Consider the following 22,298-nt stretch of genomic DNA (forward strand, 5'->3'; position numbering starts at 1 on the left):
GAAGGGATTCATTTAAAAAGGGTTTGTGTCTATACTCATTCATTTAATCTTCTATTCCTTTCACAGTAACAACACTGCACCTGTTGGTATCTGATGTTCATAACCAGAGCTGTGAAAGGTACTGCAAGATTCCTCAACAAAACGCCTTCGTTTCTTACACTGTACTAAGAACACAAAAGCATTTGAGAAAGAATCTCCAGTAAAAGTTCAGGGGGATAAAGGCTTCCAGGCTAAAATCCTGCTAACTCCCCAACTCCTAGCTCACAAGCAAATGGGCACACACACAGGAGGAGAGCCTAGGGGTGCGAGTCACAGAGCAGAGGCCTGAGCCTGGGCACCCAAGGGCCGGAGCTCAGGAACACAGGAGGCTGCAGCAGACGAGGCTGGGGAGGAGTAGCCAGTGATGTGAGGGGATGGAAGATGAGCTCCCGGAAACCAGGCAAAGCTGGCACTCCTTAACTAAAGCTGCTCACGGGACAGCTGGACGAGGGCTGAGCGGGCCATGTGATGCAGCAGGGGAAGGTCATGATGGCCTTGACGAGAGCAGTCTCAATAGAGCAATACTGGGGAGGCTGAGGGACAGACTACTCATGTGAGAAGTTATGCCGCAGAGGGGAAAGGTGAATGAGGCAGAAGCGGAGGAGAGGCCATGTGGGGTGGAGGGAGGACTTCACTTTAAAAAAACGGTAGAAATAATGCGATGCTGACGGCGGTGACCCACCAGAGAGGAAAGCGGATGATGCAAGAAAAAATGAAACAGAGCACTAGGACAGTTTCCCTCACAGCTGAGTGGGCACAAAGGCAGGGGCGGCCCGTGACTATCAAGAAGAGGAAAGCGGTAGATGCGGTCCAGATGTGGGGGAAACGACAAGGGCTGGGGGCACAGATGCGGTGGAATTCCCCTCTGATGGCTTCTACTTCCTCAGTGAAAAAAACCTAAAGTCAGCTGAGAGGAGGGTAGAGTCTGAGAGAGAAGGGGTTAAATGGTCTTCCGCAGACAGGAGAGTGAGAAAATAGTGGCAAGGGGAATTAGTACAACTGCCAGCAGCACTGAGGGCACACGTGAAGTTTACGGTCACGATGGCAAGTGGGCCCCCTCAGTGTGGTCCAGGGCTCTTTTTGGGCAAATTCCCCTGCTCAGGTGGGAGCCTGAGGCAGAAGGAAAGCTGGACTTAGCAAGGCTGGAGTTTTGTCAAGAAGGTTGACAAAGAGAAAGGGATCTTTGGGTGTCAGTGTCCTACTGGACCAGGGAATCCAAGCAAAAGGAAGAAGGTAATGATACAAGATGGGGAGGGACAACGGAAGGTGCCAGGGTCAAAAGGCTAGAGGCCAAAGTACAGTCAAAAAAGACTGAAGCTGACATGTTAGAGAAAGTAACAGGAAACAGAGAAGGTGACAGTTGAAAAGTGGATTGCTTAAAATTGAGATTTTGAAGAGGGTGCAGTTACACATATAATAAAGTCTAGAAAATGATACTAGGAGTCAGTAGCTGAAACGTGGTGACAAACAAGAGCAGGAGAGGTGGGGAGGTGAGAGCAGCTTACTTAAAGGGTCATCCACATGGCTCCTGAGACCCCAGGGCCTTCTGACAGATGAAATGCTGAGGACGACACCTGTGAAGCCGGTGCCCACAGAGCTGAGGGATGAGGGAGGGTCTGGAAGCTCACAGTAACCACAGTAAGATGCAGCGGGTGATCCAGCCTGAAGAGTAAGCTTCTGGGAATCAAGGTTTTAGGAAAGAAGCAGGAAGAAAGGTCTGAAAAACGCAACAAGGATAGAAATCAAGTTCTCCCATAGTTGTGCCCAGTGATTCACAGGTGAGAGGAGGAAAAGACCCGCCAGACAGGGTCCTCGGGGGACAGACGGGTTTCAGTCAGAAGTTCTGCTGACTCAGTATTTAATCCACTCTCTTCCAACACTCACATAGGACCATAAAAACTTAATGGTACCATCTAAAAAACAGAAAAGGGTTGGAAAATGGTTTGAGTCACTTCAGATTTTCCATTATCCCTAAAGTTGATTATTTATTCATCTAACTATATAAAGTTATCGAAATACAAATTCAGGGTCTTTATTGGAAGATAACATAAAATAGCAAGTATGTGGAAATCTTTTAAAAATGTGTTCTTGTAGATTTCTCCCGAAGGGATTTGTACTACAATACTTAGAAGTTCCATTTTCACAAAGGTCATGACGTAGACAGACTGAATCACTGGGCTGGGACCCAGCACCTCTCCACACTCCCGTACTTACTTCACAATGCCATAGCCCAGGCTCACGATGATCACGAGCAGGCGAGCCAGCGTCCTCTTCATTGCAGAAATCAGCTCCGCACATATCAATAAGCCTTGGGCTGAGGAAGAAAAAAATAATTCACTTCGTGTACATCTGGAAGCCTGCCAACCACGATTCTCAACAACATGTCCTGGGTATAACTACATTCGGACTTCAGACTAATCAGCCACATTTGATTTAAAAGTTATCGTATCCAACTGATGCTTGAAAACGTCAGTGAAAGATTCACACTTTCCTAAAGAATTCACTCCCTTTCTATCTAATCAGCTCCACTGGGCACGGCTTTCTTCTATCAGCCTGAACGCTGTCTCCCTGAGCTTCCCTCTGTTCTTGTTCTTTACAGAACTCTCTTCTTGTCCCGTAAATATTTAAAAACCATAACGTCCTCTAGAGTTCTCTTTTCTCCAGGATCTCCTCCTCATGTATTCATTTAAAATGTATCTGATATGCTCCTACTGTGTGGCTATAATAGTGAAAAAGACATCTTGATCCTTGCCTTCATGGAGCGTGTACTCCGGTTAGGCTAAGTAAATAGAACTCAGTGTGGTAAGAGCTAGAGGTAACACAGCATCCCTCCAGACTTAGAAGAAGGCCAGTCTCATCTACACCTGGGGGAGCTAGAATTGGGTCCCGAAAAACTCAGAAAAAGTGACATCTAAATCAGAACGTGAAGGCTAAATAGGAGTTAAGTTTTGGGGGTGGGGGATGACAAAACAAAGAACACGGCACGTGCAAAGGCAGAGAAGAAAAGAGGAAAACCAAAAACTATACAAAAGAAGTAAGTTCATTATGCCTGCAGGAGTGTAATGGTAGATGTCAAGAAAGCGCCGGTCATGGGCAGGGACCAGTCGTGCAGTTTGGAGCCCCTGTCATGGAGTCTGGACTCGATGTTAAGGGCAGTGGGAAGTCAACAATAAACAAAGGAACAAAGGAGGGATTGGTAAACTATGACCCATGGGCCAAATCTGGCCCCACATCTGATCTGTGTTTAAACATGAAGTTTTATGGGAACACAGCAACGCTCATTTGTTTGCATGTTGTCTACGGCTGATTTTATGCTTCGATGGCAAGGGTGAATAGTTACAACAGAGACCATATGACCTGCAAAGCCAAAAATACTTACTCTGTGGCCTTGACAGAAAAAACTCTGCTGACTGCTGGAATAAAATGGATGGCTTTATTTTATCAAGATCGCTCTACCTACAATGGTTGGGAGAGGAACAAAACTGCAGGCAAGGAAAATGCTCGAGAGACTATTCCAGAAAACTAAGGCATGATGAGAGTACCGGCAGTGATGACGGAGAGAAGTATTAAGATATTCAGAAAGATATTCAGAAAATACAGTGGCAAAACCAGTTGTGAATCCACCCGATGTTTTCAGTTCACATTGTTTTCAGCTCCATCTCGTCTGCAAGAACCCACAAGAGACCTTGTCAAATGCCTCGAAGATAGATCTAGAACTACAGGCAGAGCAAGAAGCCAAGAAAGATGGCCCTGAGGTCTTTCCTGGCAGTATCATGCAACAAGAGGAACACCTGGAAGGGCAGCAAGTGTGGACTGGGGCAAGGCAGCCATACAAAGGCAGAAAGGGTGAGCTCCATTTTTGCCATACAGAGGCTGAGAAGACTGCAAGGCATTGAGCAGCTATTTAGTAGGTGACTGGATACACCTACTCTACACCTGGGGGAGCTAGAATTGGGTCCTGAAAAACTCAGAAAAAGTGACATCTAAATCAGAACATGAAGGCTAAGTAGGAGTTAAGTTTTGGGGGGTGGGGATGACAAAGCAAAGAACACGGCACGTGCAAAGGCATAGAGAAGAAAAGAGGAAAACCAAACTATGTTGCAAGAAGTAAGTTCATTATGCCTGCAGCAGAGAGTGTAATGGTAGATGTCAAGAAAAGAGGCTGGTCATAAAGGCAGGGACCAGTCGTGCAGTTTGGAGCCCCTGTCATGGAGTCTGGACTCGATGTTAAGGGCAGTGGGAAGTCAACAACAATAAACAAAGGAACAAAGGAGGGACTGGTAAACTATGTCTGTAGCTCAGGATAAGAGAGCTCCACGGGAGAGAAAGCTTCAGGAGGAAAACAATGGATGAGCTCTGCAAAAGAGTGCAGAATGTGAAGAAGGGGTTTATGATCACAAATGCTGAGGGATGAGTGTGCTGTCAATCCCTCCATAGGCTGTCTATACTCCTCTTGAGGTAATGTGACTACAACCTTTCTGGTACAGTGTGAGCTGTACAGCAAGATTCTCAACTCCCTCCAGGCTCCTGCTGCAATCTAAGGTTGTGGGAGCTTCTGGCAGGCAACCACCCTATTATTGCCTATGTTGAGTTTGCTTTTCATCAGCTTCAACTTTTAAACTCTTTTTAAAACTTTTCCATTGGTATTTTTGCAAGCTGTACTCTAAACCTAAGTTCAAGATCTTACCCATTAAATTTCACCTTTCTATTCATCATGTCAACTCTCTTGCCTCTCATCATGTATCTTCAAGTGAAAAAGGTCTATCTAAAATGATTCTCTATGCCCCTAAGTATTTTTTTTTTGAGACAAAGTCTGGCTCTGTTGCCCAGGCTGGAGTGCAGTGGCCGGATCTCAGCTCACTGCAAGCTCTGCTTCCCGGGTTTACGCCATTCTCCTGCCTCAGCCTCTCCAGTAGCTGGGACTACAGACGCCCGCCACCTCGCCCAGCTAGTTTTTTTTTTTTTTGTATTTTTTAGTAGAGATGGGGATTCACTGTATTAGCCAGGATGGTCTCGATCTCCTGACGTCGTGATCCTCCCGTCTCGGCCTCCAAAAGTGCTGAGATTACAGGCTTGAGCCACCGCGCCCGGCCATATGCCCCTAAGTATTTACGACCCTGGCCGGCCTCACATCATCCACAAAATTTAAGAGAATGCTGTCTACGTAGTCACACAATAAATGTTAGTTGAACAAACCAACAGATTCGCAACAAGAATAAACCAGCAACAAGGTGTAAAATCTGAGAGAGACACCATTCAAAGCCTCCTAGCTCAATGGTTCTCAATCCTAGAAGCATATTAGAATCACCTGGAAGCCTCTACACAGCCCCAGTTCCTATGTCTGCCCTAATCAGAATCTCTGGCACTGGTACCATTTTAAAGTTCTTCAAGTGATGCTGATGCAAAACTAGGGATGAGAACCATTGTTCCAGACCGGTGCTGTCCCACAGACCCTTTTGCAATGATGGAAGTGGTCTACCTCTGTGCTGTCCAATACAGCAGTCACTTGTCACCTGTGGTTACTGAGCACTTGAGATGCAGCTAGAATAACTGAGGAACTTAATTTTTAATGTAATTTAATTTTACTTCAGTACCCACATGTGGCTTGTGGCTACCACAGAAAACAGCACAGGTCTAGGCTGACCAGTGATTATTTCCATGAACTCTTTAGACATGGCTGCACCACCAGTTTTCAGCTCATCTTGTCCACAAGAAACAAGAGGCCTTGTCAAATGCCTTGAAGAAGTCAGCTAGACTAAGTTTACTACATCTTCCTAACTGTCAATCTAGCATCCCAAAACAAAAAAATGAGTCTGACATGATCTATTCTTAACGTACCCATGTCGGGTCCTAACAATCAATGCTTCTCATCCTTCTAATGATTTTTCTAAATTTGATGCTTTAAATCAATGCTAGGCAATAAAGCCCCTGTCCCAGAATTCCCACCTGGGAAAATCAGAAAGGACCTCAGTTCCTGCTCACCTCTCCTATTGGACAGGACTCCTCAAAGACCCTGACAGCGGTCTGGGTATCTCTTCCAAGCCCTCCAGTGCCATCTTGGACAGCCTAGATTCCCTGAGGATGGCAGATGGCCTCTCATCTCTTCATGGATCTCAGGTTTTCGCTGTTCCACACTAAAGTGCATGCCACCCTTTACCCTCACCAAACAAGAGATCACCACCACTGACAGCAAAGCATCAGAACTGCCTTCTCTACATTCCGGAATGCTTCAATTCTAAGCAGCAGACCTACCCTTCCTTCATCATCTGGTTTAGAGCATGCACACATGCACGCACGCACGCGCACACAAACACCATAAAAAACTTCATACAGAGTAATGATATCTCTAATATGCATCCTGGATGTCTGTCCTTTCTGTGTTCTTTGATACATGTCCTTTTAAACTTTTTATCTAGGGAAATTTCAAATATTTCCCAAAAGACAGAAAGCAATGTAATGATTTCCCATGTACCCATCATGCAGCTTCAATAATTAGCAACATTCTGGCAACTTTGTTTCATCTATAGTCCAATTCATTTTTTTTCTAGAGTATTTTTAAATAAGTAACAGATACATAGTGCCAGCTACTCCAGAGGCTGAAGTGGGCAGATCATTTGGGCCTGGAGGTCAAGGCTGCAGTGAGCCAAAATCGTACCCATGCACTCCAGACCGGGCAACAGATCAAGACCTTGTCAATCAATCAGTCAATCAATCACAGACGAAATCATGCCCTTTGCAAATCTGCATCAAGACCATTTGTAACTGGTCACTCAGAAGTACACTCTTGAGCACCTTCAACCCCTTTGAGCACTCTCTTTCCAAGGGTTCGGTGGGAGAGTTGTACCTCTACTTCTCTGGCCTGAAATCTACTTTCTAGAAGTCTGGGGCACACATCTGAGGATGCCCAGCTGTACGGCCTCCCTGCTTCACATACTTCACTCTGTAAACTGTGATGGTGCCTCCACTGGTCATATGAAGATCTCTGTGGGAGTAACAAGGTGGGGAGAGCACAAGGAGGCTGCAAGCACCATCCATTCCAGCACCCCTGATTTTACTCCCTGTGGCCAATTTCCTTTCTTTTCTTTTTTGAAGGAGAAGGAAAAGAAGATGTCGGGGGAAGAAGAAATACGTTAAAAGGATTGACAGCACCTGAAGTCTCCCTGTCCAGAACTTTGTGCTGTTTTAATCCAAGTTGAACCTTAGGAAATGGGACTTTTATTTTTCCCAGGAGGAAAGTGAGGGGAAAGTACAAGAAGGAAGACATAACAAAGAGAAGACACATGCTCAGCCAGATCAGAGGCCTACTCTGACATTCTTTTCTTGGCTTTCCTTCTCTTCATCTATAATATGCCTGTTTCCAAACCCCTGTTCAGAGGGGGGCCTCCCACCACTCTGCTCATAAATGCTGGGGAACTCTTAGATCATACTGTATTTACAGAAAGTCAAAAAACTTACTTGACAGTCCAGTGTTGCTGATGTTTTGGTATTCACTATAAAAAACTGCTTTCTCAAGCATTCCCAGGAAAATAACAGCTGCAATCCAGAACTGGATTCTTAATATGTCTTTCCAATAACAGGCAGACCACATCAGCCAGAGTATGCCATATAATATATAAACAATACACATCACCATGTAAAACTGCAGGAAGAAAAGCAATTTTAGTCAGTTAAGACTTCGGATCATTTGGAAGCTGGCACTTCTACATTCAAGTATCCAACCCTTCATTTTCCAGTCACTCTGGAACCAGAAAGAGAGGATATGTCAAAGCATTAACTACTGAGGAATTACTACCACAAAGCTCTTAGGGTATAAAATTCATTTTTTAAAAATGAAAAAATGACGAGAAATACTCACAATCATTAGGGGCCAATCTGATGCAGAGATATATCCATGAGGCCCAATCATAGAAAGAGAAACTGGGATAGAGAAGAAGAGAGAGTTAATTGTCAGTCTTAAGTCTTTAAATGTAAGTTTATTTCCCAGAAGGCTCCAAGAATAACAAACCACACTAACAAATGTAGCACATACATGGTATTGGACAATTAGTAATTGTTTGATTATGTAACCTTGCCAAGATACCTTCACTGTAAGACCAGAAACTCTAAAACTGCTAGAAGAAAACATAGGGAGAACACTACACAACACCAGTCTGAGCAATGACTTTTTGGATTTGATCCCAAAAGCACAGGCAACAAAAGCAAAAATAGACAAATGGGATTACATCAATATAAAAAGCTTCTTTGCAGCAAAGGAAACAACAGTAGACATAGACAACTTAAGACTGGGAGATAAAATTTGCAAGCCATATATCCAAGAAGGAGTTAATATCTAAAATATATAAGCTCAAACAACTCAATAGCAAGAAAACAAAAACTCCGTTAAAAGAACAGGCAAGGGGCCAGGCGTGACAGCTCACAACTGTAATCCCAGCACTTTGGGAGGCCAAGGTGGGCGGATCACTTGAGGTCAGGAGATCGAGACCAGCCTGACCAACACGGTGAAACCCCGTCTCAACTAAAAACAGAAAAATTAGCCAGGTGTGGTGGCATGCACCTGTAATCCCAGCTACTTGAGAAGCTGAGGCAGGAGAATCACTTGAACCCGGGAGGTGGAGGTTGCAGTGAGCTGAGATCATGCCACTGTACTCCAGCCTGGGCAACAGAGTGAGTTCTTGTCTCAAGGAAAAAAAAAAAAAAAAAGGCAAGGGACCTAAATAGACATTTCTCAAAATAATACATATCAATGAGCAACAGATATTAATATATGAAAAATGCTCAACATCCCTAGTCATTAGAGAAATGCAAATTAAAACCCTAATATCATTTCACACCTGTCAGAATGGCTTTTATCAAAAAGATGAAAGACAGTAAGTGCTGATGAAGATGTGGAGAAAAGGGATGCTTTGTACACTGTTGGTGAAAATGTCAATTAGTACAGCCATTATATAAACAGTATGGAAGGTTCTCAGAAAATAAAAACAGAATTACCATATAGTCCAGTAATCCCACTTTACTATTTATCCAAAAGATCTAAAATCAGTTTGTCAAAAAGCTGTCTGCACCCGCATGTTCACTGCAGCAGTATGAACAATAGCTAAGTTATGGAATCAATGTAAGTGTCCATCAACAGATGACTGGATGAAGAAAATGTCTATACATACACAATGAAAAACTATTCAGTCTTTAAAAAGAAGAAAATTCTGTCATTTGCAACAACATGGATGGAACTGGAAAACGTCGTGCTGAGTGAAATGAGTCGGGCACAGAAAGACATACTGCACATTTTCACTTATATGTGGAATCTAAAGCAATTGAACTCGTAAAACGAGAGCAGAATGGTGGGTACAGAGGCTGGGGGGTAGGAGGCATGGGCAGACGATGGTCCAAGGATAAAAAAAAAAATCTCAGACAAGAGGAATAAGTTTTTTCTTTTGAGTTCCACTGCACAGCATGGTGAATAGTTACAGAGTACTGTATGTTTCAAAATTGCTAAGAGTACATTTCAAATGTTCTCACCACAAAAAATGTTAAGCATTTGCGGTGATGAATATGTTAACTAGTTTGATTTAATTATTCCACACTGTATTTATAGATTATAACATCACTTTGTACCCCATACATTTATATCATTATAATTGTCAATTTACAAAAAAAAAGAAAAAAAGAGACACCTTTACTTGTATCCACACTATTCTAAAAACCTGCGCCAAATCTGGTCACATACAAGAGCACAGTAGTCGCAGCTACCAAACAAGAACTCAGACTGGCCCCCTTGCTAATTCACTGATCTCACTGGGACCTTCTTCCTTGTCATAACTTGGAATAAATGACCAAACTCACAAATCTAGGTTGAGTTTTGTCTGAGACAGCAATAACAAACCAAGTGCCAAGGACAGTGCAAAACATGCAGGGCTCAGCAACAGCTCCAGCTACTAATTAGCGGGGACTCAAAACCCCCCGCTGGTGTCAGGGGAAAAGACACAATGCCTGGAAAAGAAGCAGGCACAAGGCTAGTTCTATGGTCTGAATGTCCTCAAAAATTCATTAAAGCTTCACACCCACTGCGGTGGTATTAAGAAGTGAGGCCTTGCCGGGCGTGGTGGCTCAAGCCTGTAATCCCAGCACTTTGGGAGGCCGAGACGGGCGGATCACGAGGTCAGGAGATCGAGACCATCCTGGCTAACACGGTGAAACCCCATCTCTACTAAAAAATACAAAAAACTAGCCGGGCGAGGTGGCGGCGCCTGTAGTCCCAGCTACTCGGGAGGCTGAGGCAGGAGAATGGCGTGAACCCGGGAGGCGGAGCTTGCAGTGAGCTGAGATCCAGCCACTGCACTCCAGCCTGGGCGACAGAGCGAGACTCCGTCTCAAAAAAAAAAAAAAAAGAAAAAAAAAGAAGTGAGGCCTTTTGGGAAGTGATTAAGTCATGAGGGCTCTGTCCTCATCAACAGATTAATGCCTTACAAAAGGCCTGGAGGGTACTAGCTTAGGCCTTTCTTTGCTCTTCTGCCTCCACCCTGTGAGAGCAGACTGGTTGTCCCCTGATGTGCTTCCTGCCCTTCCATCCTTTCTGCCATGTGAGAACACATCGTTTAAGCTGCCATCTTGGAAGCAGACACCGGGGCCCTAACCAGACACCAAACTTGCTGGCACCTTAGTCTTAGACATCCCAGCCTCCAGAACTGTGGGGAAATAAATTTCTGTTCTTTATAAATTACCCAGTGTCAAGTATTCTATTATAGCAGCACAAACAGACTAAGACAGCTAGGTGACAGAATGGCATCAGGGTCCCTGCTCCCTCTAACTGGCACAGTCTGGCTCACGATGTCATCTCCAGAAGGAAGCCTTACCTCATACTCTTCCAGAGCAGCCACCTTGCCAGCTTCCCTCCAAGGGCCATGCAGTACACCAGACCGTGCCTCCTCTGCAGCAATGCCTACCTCACCTGATTGGTTTCTGTCTGCTGACTGGCTGAATCAGAACAGTATCAAATCCCCAGGGCCCTCACATGCTGATGGCCCAGCAGACACCCACTACGGAAAACATCAGCCAATGTGATTCTAGAATATGTGAAAACATTCATTCTCTTGAAAACTGCTTATTGCAAGTCTACTTTTGTGGCACTAAGGAACCACAGCTTAACAAGGCACAGAGGGTCTAACTTACAGTGGTGGGGGTGCCTCACAGACCATAGAAGCCACATGCTGGCAGATATGCTGCTTCTACTCCTGGGCTACAGACAGATCCTTTAAAATAAAATTTGTCAAATAATAAAAATCTTAAATCCCTGATGATGGCCATTTTCAAGAAACAGAGAACATAACCTACTTGAAATACAACTAAAATGTTGCCTACACATTTCTACATGTTAAAACATTTTTTTTAATCTGAAAGAATGGGGAATTTTATATCCCACTATGAAGTTTGAAATTTTTTTTTTTTTTTTGAGATGGAGGCTCTCTCTGTCGCCCAGGCTGGAGTGCAGTGGCCGGATCTCAGCTCACTGCAAGCTCCGCCTCCCGGGTTTACACCATTCTCCTGCCTCAGCCTCCCGAGTAGCTGGGACTACAGGCGCCCGCCACCTCGCCTGGCTAGTTTTTGTATTTTTTAGTAGAGACGGGGTTTCACCGTGTTAGCCACGATGGTCTCGATCTCCTGACCTTGTGATCCACCCGTCTCGGCCTCCCAAAGTGCTGGGATTACAAGCTTGAGCCACCAAGCCCGGCCTGAAGTTTGAAATTTTAAAAATGTATCTTAACACAGTAAAAATTTCAATCTATTAAAAAATAAATAGTATCATTAAGAGAGCTTAATGTTACATTTTAAGTATCTAAAATAAATGTATGATTAACAGAAATTCATTTTTGAATGATGTATTTGAAACAGAGACTGTTGACTCAGGTCAGTGACAAAAATACAAAATACAGAAAATGCAGATAGTAAACATGCATGTAGTTTAACTATACCATTCAAATTCCAGCTTGCATCTGTATTCTCCGTTTTAATGGAAACAATAAAGATATGAAACCCATCTTTTTGAGTTCTGGCTACCACATCCTGAAATAGAGGTTAAAAAAATTCTTCACGTTATTTTCAACAAATTGCTATATAATATAGCCGAACAACTTTTTGCCATATTTTAAAATAATTGAATCGGGTTACTTTCTAAAATTTTTTTTTCTTTTTTTTTTTTTTTTTTCGAGATTGGGGGGTCTCACCATATTGCCCAGGCTGGTCTCAAACTCCTGAACTCATGTGATCCTCCTGCTTTGGCCTCCCAAAGTGCTGGGATTACAGGTGTGAGCCACTGTGCCCAGCTGTATTGGGTTTCTTTTAAACACACACACACACACACACAAATAAAACAGAAAAGGAATGGCAGGCAGTGGAAGGATAGCTATTTCTCTTATTTTTTAGACACCATCCTCCCAGACCTAAAAAGGTAAAGGAGGAAAGAAGCTTTTCTCATTCTTCAATGTTTTCTATCTTTTATATTTTTACAGGTTCCCTCTAATATTACCATTCTATATATTGTTTAATATTATCAATAAAAAACTTTTTCTAGGGCTGAGCAGGGTGACTCACGCCTGTAATCCCAGCACTTTGGGAGGCCAAGGCGGGTGGATCACTTGAGTACAGGAGTTTGAAACCAGCCTGGCGAATGTGGCAAAACCCTGTCTCTACTAAAAATATAAAAATTAGCCAGGCGTGGTGGTAGGCACCTGTAGTCCCAGCTACTTAGGAGGCTGAGGCAGAAGAATTGCTTGAACCTGGGAAGTGGAGGTTGCAGTGAGCTGAGATCATACCACTGCACACCAGCCTAGGTGACAGAGCGAGACTATGTCTCAAAAACAACCTTTCTTTTCTACTATTACTCTTCTCATATTTTATCCTAATATTATCAAACATTTTGTTTTATTTAAATGTGTGGTTTTTATTAATTTATTTATTGAGATGGAGTCTTGCTCTGTCGCCCAGGCTGGAGTGCAGTGGTGCGATCTTGGCTCACTGCAACCTCAGCCTCCTGGGTTCAAGCAATTCTTGTGCCTCAGCCTCCGAGTAGCTGGGATTCCAGGCACCCGCCACCACACCCCGCCTAATGTGTAGTTTTTAAATTGAATTGGGGGAAGAGGAAGTTAGATAACATTGTCAGAAATGACTCAGATTAAGTACATAAGCTAAATGATTCAAATTTCTTAAGGCACTATGTTACTTGCAATTCCACCAAGGAATAAAACTTCCCACTGTAATGCTTGTAAATTCTCCAATGCCCTCCCAAAACTGGACCACACTTTTTATACTCCACTTTCCTGAATATTTCCTATCCATTTCTTTCATTTCCTACTTCTCATCATATGACAGATTTTGTACAAAGTTTGTCCTGGCCATTGCAGAACAAGTGCCTTTCCATTATCAGACTTCTTAAAGATGGCTGAAGAGAAAACATGAAGAGTCATAGTATAAAAGCAAACATTAAGCTCTCCCAACCCTGCTTTCAGTCCCTACACATAAGTCCCAACCCTTTCGACCTCTTACTCAGTCTTCTGACTTTTAGTAATTCCCCGAAATGCCAAAATTTCCCTCCCACATGCTATATTCACGGTTTCTATTTCTTTAAATCCTTAATGACAAGCACAGCCCATTGGTGTGCTGTCTTGACATTTAGAGGGAGAATTTCATTTTTTAAAGAAAAGAAAGGCTGCATAGAAATTCATCTTAAATTGCTTTAAGAATATTTTTAGACAAAGATAGAAACAGTATATACAAAATTCATAAAGACATATATAAGAAAACTTTTTTTTTGAGACAGAGTCTTGCTCTGTCACCCAGGCTAAAGTTTAGTGGTGCAATTTCAGCTCGCTGCAACTTCCACCTCCCAGGTTCAAGTGACTCTCATGCCTCAGCCTCCCAAGTAGCTGGGATTACAGGTATGTACCACCATGCCTGGCTAATTGTTATATTTTTAGTAGAGATGAGGCTTTGCTATGTTGGCCAGGCTGGTCTCAAACTCCTGGCCTTAAGCAATCTACCTGCCTTAGCCTCCAAAAGTGCTGGGATTGCAAGCAGGAGCCACTGCACCTGGCCTGAAAACATATGGTTTTAAATAATGTTTCCTTTTCCTTCCACAATTCTAATAACCCTACTATATATCACTGTCTAAGTGTTTATCCATTAGCAACCTTTTTCAGTCTTACAATAACTTATGTATATTTGATTTAAAGACAAATCAAACTGCTTACCGTTGATCTTTCCTGGTTTGAAACATTTCTGATATTTATTAGTTCTTTATTCTGGAAAAAAGAGTAAATAATGCTATTTTATACTGCTGCATTTCTATGGAGAAAAGTTGTTTTAATAATTAAGAAAAAAAAAGTTAGAAGAAAAATGAAAAATTAAAAGGTAAACATCAAAGAACAAATCTCACTGTATCCCAGACACAAGTAACAAAGTTCTGCTTTTGAAAAATTACCCCTATTATATAAAGAGACTGAACCTATGACTCACTGATGCTCCTGAAAGAGATGGGAGAATGGAAGCAAGGTGAAAAACCTAGTTCAGTGTATCATCCATGAGAACTTCCCCAACCTAGCCAGAGGGGCCAACATTCAAATTCAGGAAATGCAAAGAACCCCCACAAGACACTTTACAAGAAGATCATCCCCAAGACACATAAATCATCAGATTCTCCAAGGTCAAAATGAAGAAAAATGTTAAAGGCACCTAGAAAGAAAGGTCAGGTCACCCACAAAGGAAAGTCCATCAGATTAACACCAAGCCTCTTCGCAGAAACCCACAAGGAGAAGAGAATTGGAGGCCTATGTTCAACATTCTTAAAGAAAAGAAATTCCAACCAAGAATTTTATGTCCAGCCAAACTAAGCCTCATAAGTGAAGGGGAAATAAGACACTTTTTAGACAAGCAAATGCTGAGGGAATTCATTCAGACCTGCCTTACAAGAGCTCCTGAAAGAAGCACTAAATATGGAAAAACCATTACCAGCCACTTTATACTTTACCACTATAAAGTAACCACACAAATGAGTCTGCATAATAACCAGCTAACCACAATATCAATGCTAAAAGCCTCAATTATAAGCTGGATAAAGAAGCAAGACCCAACGGCTTGCCGTCTTCAAGAGACCCATCTTACATGCAATGACACCCAAAGGCTCAAAATAAAGGGTTGGAGAAAAATATATCAAGCAAATGGAAAACAGAAAAAAAGCAGAGGTTGCAGGCCTAATTTCAGACAAAACAGACATTAAACCAACAAAGATCAAAAAAGACAAAGAAGGGCATTATGTAGTCGTAAAGGGTTCAATTCAACGAGAAGACTTCACTATCTTAAATACATACGCACCCAACACGGGAGTACCCAGATTCATAAAGCAAGTTCTTAGAGATGTTTAAAGAGACTTACACTCCCACACAATAACAGTGAGAGACTTCAACATCCAACTGAAAGTATTAGACAGATCACTGAGGCATAAAATTAACAAAGATATTCAGGACCTGAACTCAACACTGGATCAAATGGAGCTGATAGACATCTACAGAACTCTTCACCCAAAAATAACAGAATATACACTCTTCTCATCTCTGCATGGCACATACTCTAAAATCAGCCAATCAGAAATAAAACAATGCTCAGAAAATGCAAAAGAACCAAAATCATACCAACCATTCTCTCAGACCATAACAATAAAATTGGAAATCGAGATTAAGAAAATATTTCAAAACCATACAATTGCATGGATATTAAACAACCTGCTCCTGAATGACTTGTGGGTGAATAATGAAAGTAAGGCAAAAATCAAGAAGTTCTTTGAAACTAATGAGAACAAAGATACAACATACCAGAATCTCTGGGACATAGCTAAGGCAATGTGAAGAGGGAAATGTATAGCACTAAACACCCACATTGAAAAGTTGAAAAGATCTTGACTGGGCACGGTGGCTCACACCTGTAATGCCAGTACTTTGGGAGGCTGAGACGGGTGGATTACCTGAGGTCAGGAGTTCGAGACCAGCCTGGCCAACATGGTGAAACCTCGTGTCTACTAAAAATACAAAAATTAGCTGGGTGTGGTGGTGGGTGCCTGTAATCCCAGCTACTCGGGAGGCTGAGGCAGGAGAATTGCTTGAACCTGGGAGGTAGAGTGAGCCGAGATCACGCCACTGCCCTCCAGCCAGGAAAAAAAATAAAATTTTTTATCTAAAAAAAAAAAAAAAAAAAAAAGAAGAGTTATAAAGATCTCAAATTAATTAACAACCTAACATCACAACTAAAAGAACTAGTGAAGCAAGAGCAAACCAACCTCAAAGCTAGCAGAAGACAAGAAATAACCAAAATCAGAGCTGAACTAAAGGAGACAGAGACATGAAAAACCATTCGAAAGATCAATGAATCCAGGAGCTGTTTTTTTGAAAAAATTAATAAGATAGACTGCCAGGTAGGCTAATAAAGAAGAAAAGACAGAGGATCCAATAAACTTAATTAGAAATGACAAAAGGAATGTTACCACTAACCCCACAGAAATACAAATAACCATCAGAAAATACTATCAACACCTCTATGCACACAAACTAGAAAATTTAGAATAAATGGATAAATTACTGGACACATACACCCTCCCAAGACTAAACCAGGAAGAAATTGATTCCCTGAACAGACCAATAAGAAACTCTGAAATGGAAATAGCCTACACCAAAAAAAGGCCCAAGACCAGATGGATTCACAGCTAAATTCTACTAGAAGTACAAAGAAGAGCTGGTACCATTCCTACTGAAACTATTCCAAAAAATTGAGGAGGGACTCCTCCCCAACTCACTCTATAAGGCCAGTATTATTCTGATACCAAAACATAGCAGAGACATGACAAAAGAAGGCTTCAGGCCAATATCTTCGATGAACATTGATGCAAAAATCCTCAACAAAATACTAGCAAACCAAATCCAGCAGCACATCAAAAAGTTAATCTACCATGATCAAGCAGGCTTTACCCCTGGGATGCAAGGTAGGTTCAACACATGCAAATCAATAAACACCATTTATTACATAAAGAGAATTAAAGACAAAAACCACACGATCAACTCAATAGATACAGAAAAGGCTTTCGATAAAATACAACATCCTTTCATGTTAAAAACTCTCAATAAACTAGGCATTGAGGGAACAGACCTCAAAATAGTAAGAGCCATCTATGACAAACTCATAGCCAACATCATACTGAATGGGCAAAAGCTGGAAGCATTTTCCTTGACATCAGGCACAAGACAAAGATGCCCTCTCTCACCACTCCTATTCAACATGGTATTGGAAGTCCTGGTCAGAGCAATCAAGTAAGAGAAAGAAATAAAGGGCACCCAAATAGGAAGAGAGGCAGTCAAACTATCCCTGTTTGCAGACAACATGATTATATATCTAGAAAACCCCATACTCTCTGCCTGAAAGCTCCTTGAGCTGATAAGCAACTTCAGCAAAGTTTTGGGATACAAAATCAACATATAAAAATCACTAGCGGCTGGGCATGGTGGCTTACTCCTGTAATTCCAGCACTTTGGGAGGCCAAGGTGGGAGGATCACTTAAGGTCAGGAGTTTGAGAGCAGCCTGGCCAACATGGTGAAACCCCACCTCTACTAAAAAAAAAAAAATACAAAAATTAGCTGGACATGGTGGCAGGTGCCTGTAATCCCAGCTACTCAGGAGGCTGAGGCAGGAGAACTGCTTGAACCTGGGAGGCAGAGGTTGCAATGAGCCAAGACTGTACAACTGCACTCCAGCCTGGATGATGGGACGGGGCAGAGGGCAGGGGGACAGTGCAATCTCATAGGAATACAGCTAACCAGGCAGGTGAATGATCTCTACAATGAGAAAACACTGCTCAAAGAAATCAGAGATGACACAAACAAATGGAAAGATGTTCCATGTTTGGCCGGGCGTGGTGGCTCATGCATGTAATCCCAGCACTTTGGGAGGCCAAGGCGGGCGCATCATGAGGTCAAGAGATCGAGACCATCCTGGCTAGCACAGTGAAACCCCGTCTGTACTAAAAAAAAAAATACAAAACATTAGCCGGGCATGGTGGCGGGTGCCTGTAGTCCCAGCTACTCAGGAGGCTGAGACAGGAGAATGGCGTGAACCCGGGAGGCAGAGGTTGCAGTGAGTGGAGATTGCGCCACTGTACTCCAGCCTGGGTGACACAGTGAGACTCCATCTCAAAAAACAGAAACAAGAAAGATGTTCCATGCTCATGGATATGAAGAATTAATACTGTTAAAATGGCCCTGCTGCCCAAAGCAGTTTACAGATTCAATGCTATTCCTATTAAGCTACCAATGACATTTTTCACAAAACTAAAAAATACTATTTTAAAATTCATATGGACCCAGAAGAGAGCCTAAGTAGCCAAGGCAATCCTAACCAAAATGAACAAAGCTGGAGGCATCACACTACCTGACTCCAAACTATACCACAGAGCTATAGTAACCAAAACAGCTTGGTACTGGTTAAAAGAAGACAGACACACAGACCAGTGGAACAGAATAGAGAGCCCAGAAATATGGGTGCACACCTATAATAATTTGGTTTTTAATAAAGTTGACAAAAACAAACAATGGGGAAAAGACTCCCTATTCAATAAATGGTGCTAGAATAACTGGCTAGCCATATGCAGAAGATTGAAACTGGACCCTATGCTTACATCATACACAAAAATCAACTCAAGATGGATTAAAGAGTTAAATGTAAAACTTAAAACTATGAAAACCCTGGGCCGGGCGCGGTGGCTCACGCCTGTAATCCCAGCACTTTGGGAGGCCGAGGCGGGCGGATCACGAGGTCAGGAGATCGAGACCATCCTGGCTAACACGGCGAAACCCCGTCTCTACTAAAAATACAAAAAATTAGCCAGGAGCGGTGGTGGGCGCCTGTAGTCCCAGCTACTCGGGAGGCTGAGGCAGGAGAATGGCGCGAACCTGGGAGGTGGAGCTTGCAGTGAGCCAAGATCAAGCCACTGCACTCCAGCCTGGGCAACAGAGTGAAGACTCTGCCTCAAAAAAAAAAAAAGAAAAAAAAAAAAAAAAAAACTATGAAAACCCTGGAAGACAACTTAGACAATACCATTCTGGACATAGGATAGGTGACGATTTCATGACCAAGTTGCCAAAAGCAATCGCAACAAAAGCAAAAATTGACAAATAGGATCTAACTGAAGAGTTTCCGCACAGCAAAAGAGACTATCAACAGAGTAAAAAGACAACCTACGGAATGGGAGAAAATATTTGCAAGCTATGCATCTGACAAAGGTCTAATATCCGGCGTCTATAAGGAACTTAAACAAATTTACAAGAAAACAAACAAACAAAAAAAATTTTAAGTGGGCAAAGGACATGACCAGACACTTTTCAAAGGAAGACATACATACGGCCAACGAGCATATTTTAAAAAGTTCAATATCATTGATCACCAGAGAAATGCAAATCAAAACCACAATGAGATACCATCTCACACCAGTCAGAATGGCTATTATTAAAGCCATTAATGGCTATTATTAAGCCAAAAAATTAACAGATGCTGGCAAGGTTGTGGAGAAAAGGGAATGCTTATACACTGCTGGTGGGAGTACAAATTGGTTCAACCATTGTGGAAAGCAATTCCTCCAAGAGCTGAAAACAGAACTACCACTTGACACAGCAATCCCATTACTGGGTATATACCCAAAGGAATATAAACCGTTCTATCATAAAGACACACGCACACATATGTTCACTGCAGCACCATTCACATTGCCAAAGATATGGAATCAACCTAAATTCCCATCAATGGTAGACTGGATAAAGAAAATGTGGTAGATATACATCATGGAATAATATGCAGACATAAAAAAGGAGATCGTGTCCTTTGCAGGGACATGGATGGAGCTGGAAAACATTTTCCTTAGCAAACACAGGAACAGAAAACCAAATACCGCATATTCTCACTTATAAGGGGGAGCTAAATGATGAGAAAATGGACACAAAGAGGGGAACAGCGGACACAAAGAGGGGAACAGTGGACACAAAGAGGAGAACAGCGGATACAGAGTGGGGAACAGCAGACACAAAGAGGGGAACAGCAGACACAAAGAGGGGAACAAGAGACACAAAGAGGGGCCTACTTAAGGGTGAAGGTTGGGAGGAGGTAGAGGAGCAGAAAAAATAACTATTGGGTACTAAATTTAGTACCTAGGTCACGTAAATATGTACAACAAATTCCTGTGACATGAGTTTATGATATAATAAACCTGCACATGTACCCCTGAAAATAAAAGTTAAAAAATAAAAATAAAACTTACTCCTTAATGAGGATAATGTTGCCACTGGCAGGGAAAGTGTTAGGAACTAAAAGAGAGTTCTAGGTGCTAAAATGTTCTACAATTCATCAGGGTCTACATGGATGTGCTCACTTTTCTGTTGTTCATTTTTTTGAGACATAGTCTAGCTCTGTGGCCCAGGCTGGAGTACAGCGGCGCCATCTCGGCTCACTGCAAGCTCCACCTCCTGGGTTCACACCATTCTCCTGTCTCAAACTCCCAAGTAGCTGGGACTACAGGCGCCCCACACCACGCCTGCTAATTTTTTGTATTTTTAGTAGAGACGAAGTTTCACTGTGTTAGCCAGGATGCTCTCGATCTCCTGATCTCATGATCCACCCGCCTCAGCCTCCCAAAGTGCTGGGATTACGCGCATCAGCCACCGCGCCTGGCCTTTTAAAAATTCATTGAGGGGTACACCGATGTGTACTTTTCTGTGTTTATTATATTTCAACACATTTTAAAGAGAACTCCTTTAAAACTTTTACTAAAGACACTCTTACTTCAGAATTTACAAAAGAATAAAAAATAAATGTAAATGCCCCATAATCTCACTACCCACGGGTGACTGCTGGGTTTTTGTTTTTTTGAGACCAAGTCTCACTCTTGTCCCCGAGTCTGGAGTACAATGGTGCGATCTCGGCTCACTGCAACCTCTGCCTCATGGGTTCAAGTGATTCTCCTGCCTCAGGCTCCCAAGTAGCTGGGATTACAGGTGCACACCACCACGCCCAGCTAATTTTTTGAATTTTAAGTAAAGACAGGGTTTCACCATGTTGGCTACGCTGGTCTAGAACTCCTGACCTCAGGTGATCCACCCACCTCAGCCTCCCAAAGTGCTGGGATTACAGGCTGAGCCACCACGCCCAGCCGACTGCTGTTAATCATTTTAGAATCTAAGCTCCCACACTGGGAGGGAGAAAAGGCATAAAGGAAGAGGTAGTGTTGACGTGTGTCAAATGCTGGTAAGTCAAGACTTTTGGTAAGAGGAACAGACCATTGGATTTAACAACATGGAAGTCACTGTGAGCTGTTTTGACTAGAGCTGTTTTGATGGGATGATGGATGCAAAGGTCTGACTGCAGCTGACAGAAGGAAGAGTGAGAGATAAATTGGAGGTAGCAGATATAAAAGACCCTTGCAAGGATGTTGCCAAAATAAGTTGCAAGGAAATGGAACAATGGTATCAGTATCCTATCTTTTTTTTTTTTTTGAGATGGAGTCTCGCTCTGTTGCCCAGGCTGGAGTGCAGTGGTGCAATCATGGTTCAATGCAACCTCCTCCTCACAGGTTCAAGCAATTCTCATGCCTCAGCCACCCGAGTAGCTGGGACTACGGGCACACGCCACCACACCCAGCTAACTTTTGAATTTTTAGTAGAGATGGGCTTTCACCAGGCTGGTCTCAAACTCCTGACCTCAGGTAATCCACCCACCTCAGTCTCCCAAAGTGCTGGGATTACAGCTGTGAGCCACTGCGCCCAGCCAAGTATCTTACTTCTTATGTACTACTATACACACAAACTAAACCTAAAAATTTACAAGTTAACCACCTTTATCAAAATCCTGAAAAACAGTACTTCCGTTGATACTTGTATTCACTGGGAATAAAATAAACTTTATTTTAACATGGCAAGTCAGATACCACCTTTATCAAAATTCTGATAAAACATTACTTCAGCTGATACTTGTATTCACTGGGAATAAAATAAACTTTATTTCAACATGGCAAGTCAGATACTCACATTCAAAGAGGGAAACACCTGTGAATCACTGTTGCAATCTAAATTTTCATTTTTTGTTGTCCAACAGTTGTCATTCTTCAAATAATGACAAAAGTCTTCATCAACACTAAGTTTATGTTTTTGGGACAGCTCCTATATAAGGTAAAATTCTATGTTATAAT

General features: G+C 42.5%; 1 protein-coding gene across 4 annotated transcripts in view; it reads right to left on the reverse strand.

The window, feature by feature from the left end:
• TMEM87B (transmembrane protein 87B) overlaps positions 1–22,298 on the reverse strand; it is a 66,005-nt gene that overhangs the window by 31,728 nt on the left and 11,979 nt on the right. For all 4 annotated transcript variants that reach the window (XM_031655365.1, XM_031655364.1, XM_031655366.1 and 1 more), the window contains exons 4-9: positions 22,138–22,269; positions 14,280–14,330; positions 12,006–12,096; positions 7,895–7,956; positions 7,495–7,678; positions 2,254–2,353 (exon numbers count right to left, since the gene is read on the reverse strand). In XM_031655365.1, coding sequence (XP_031511225.1) covers positions 2,254–2,353; positions 7,495–7,678; positions 7,895–7,956; positions 12,006–12,096; positions 14,280–14,330; positions 22,138–22,269 — 620 coding nt within the window. The remainder of the gene's footprint in view (positions 1–2,253; positions 2,354–7,494; positions 7,679–7,894; positions 7,957–12,005; positions 12,097–14,279; positions 14,331–22,137; positions 22,270–22,298) is intronic.

Source organism: Papio anubis, chromosome 14 (assembly GCF_008728515.1).
Source record: "Papio anubis isolate 15944 chromosome 14, Panubis1.0, whole genome shotgun sequence".
Lineage (NCBI taxonomy): Eukaryota > Metazoa > Chordata > Mammalia > Primates > Cercopithecidae > Papio > Papio anubis.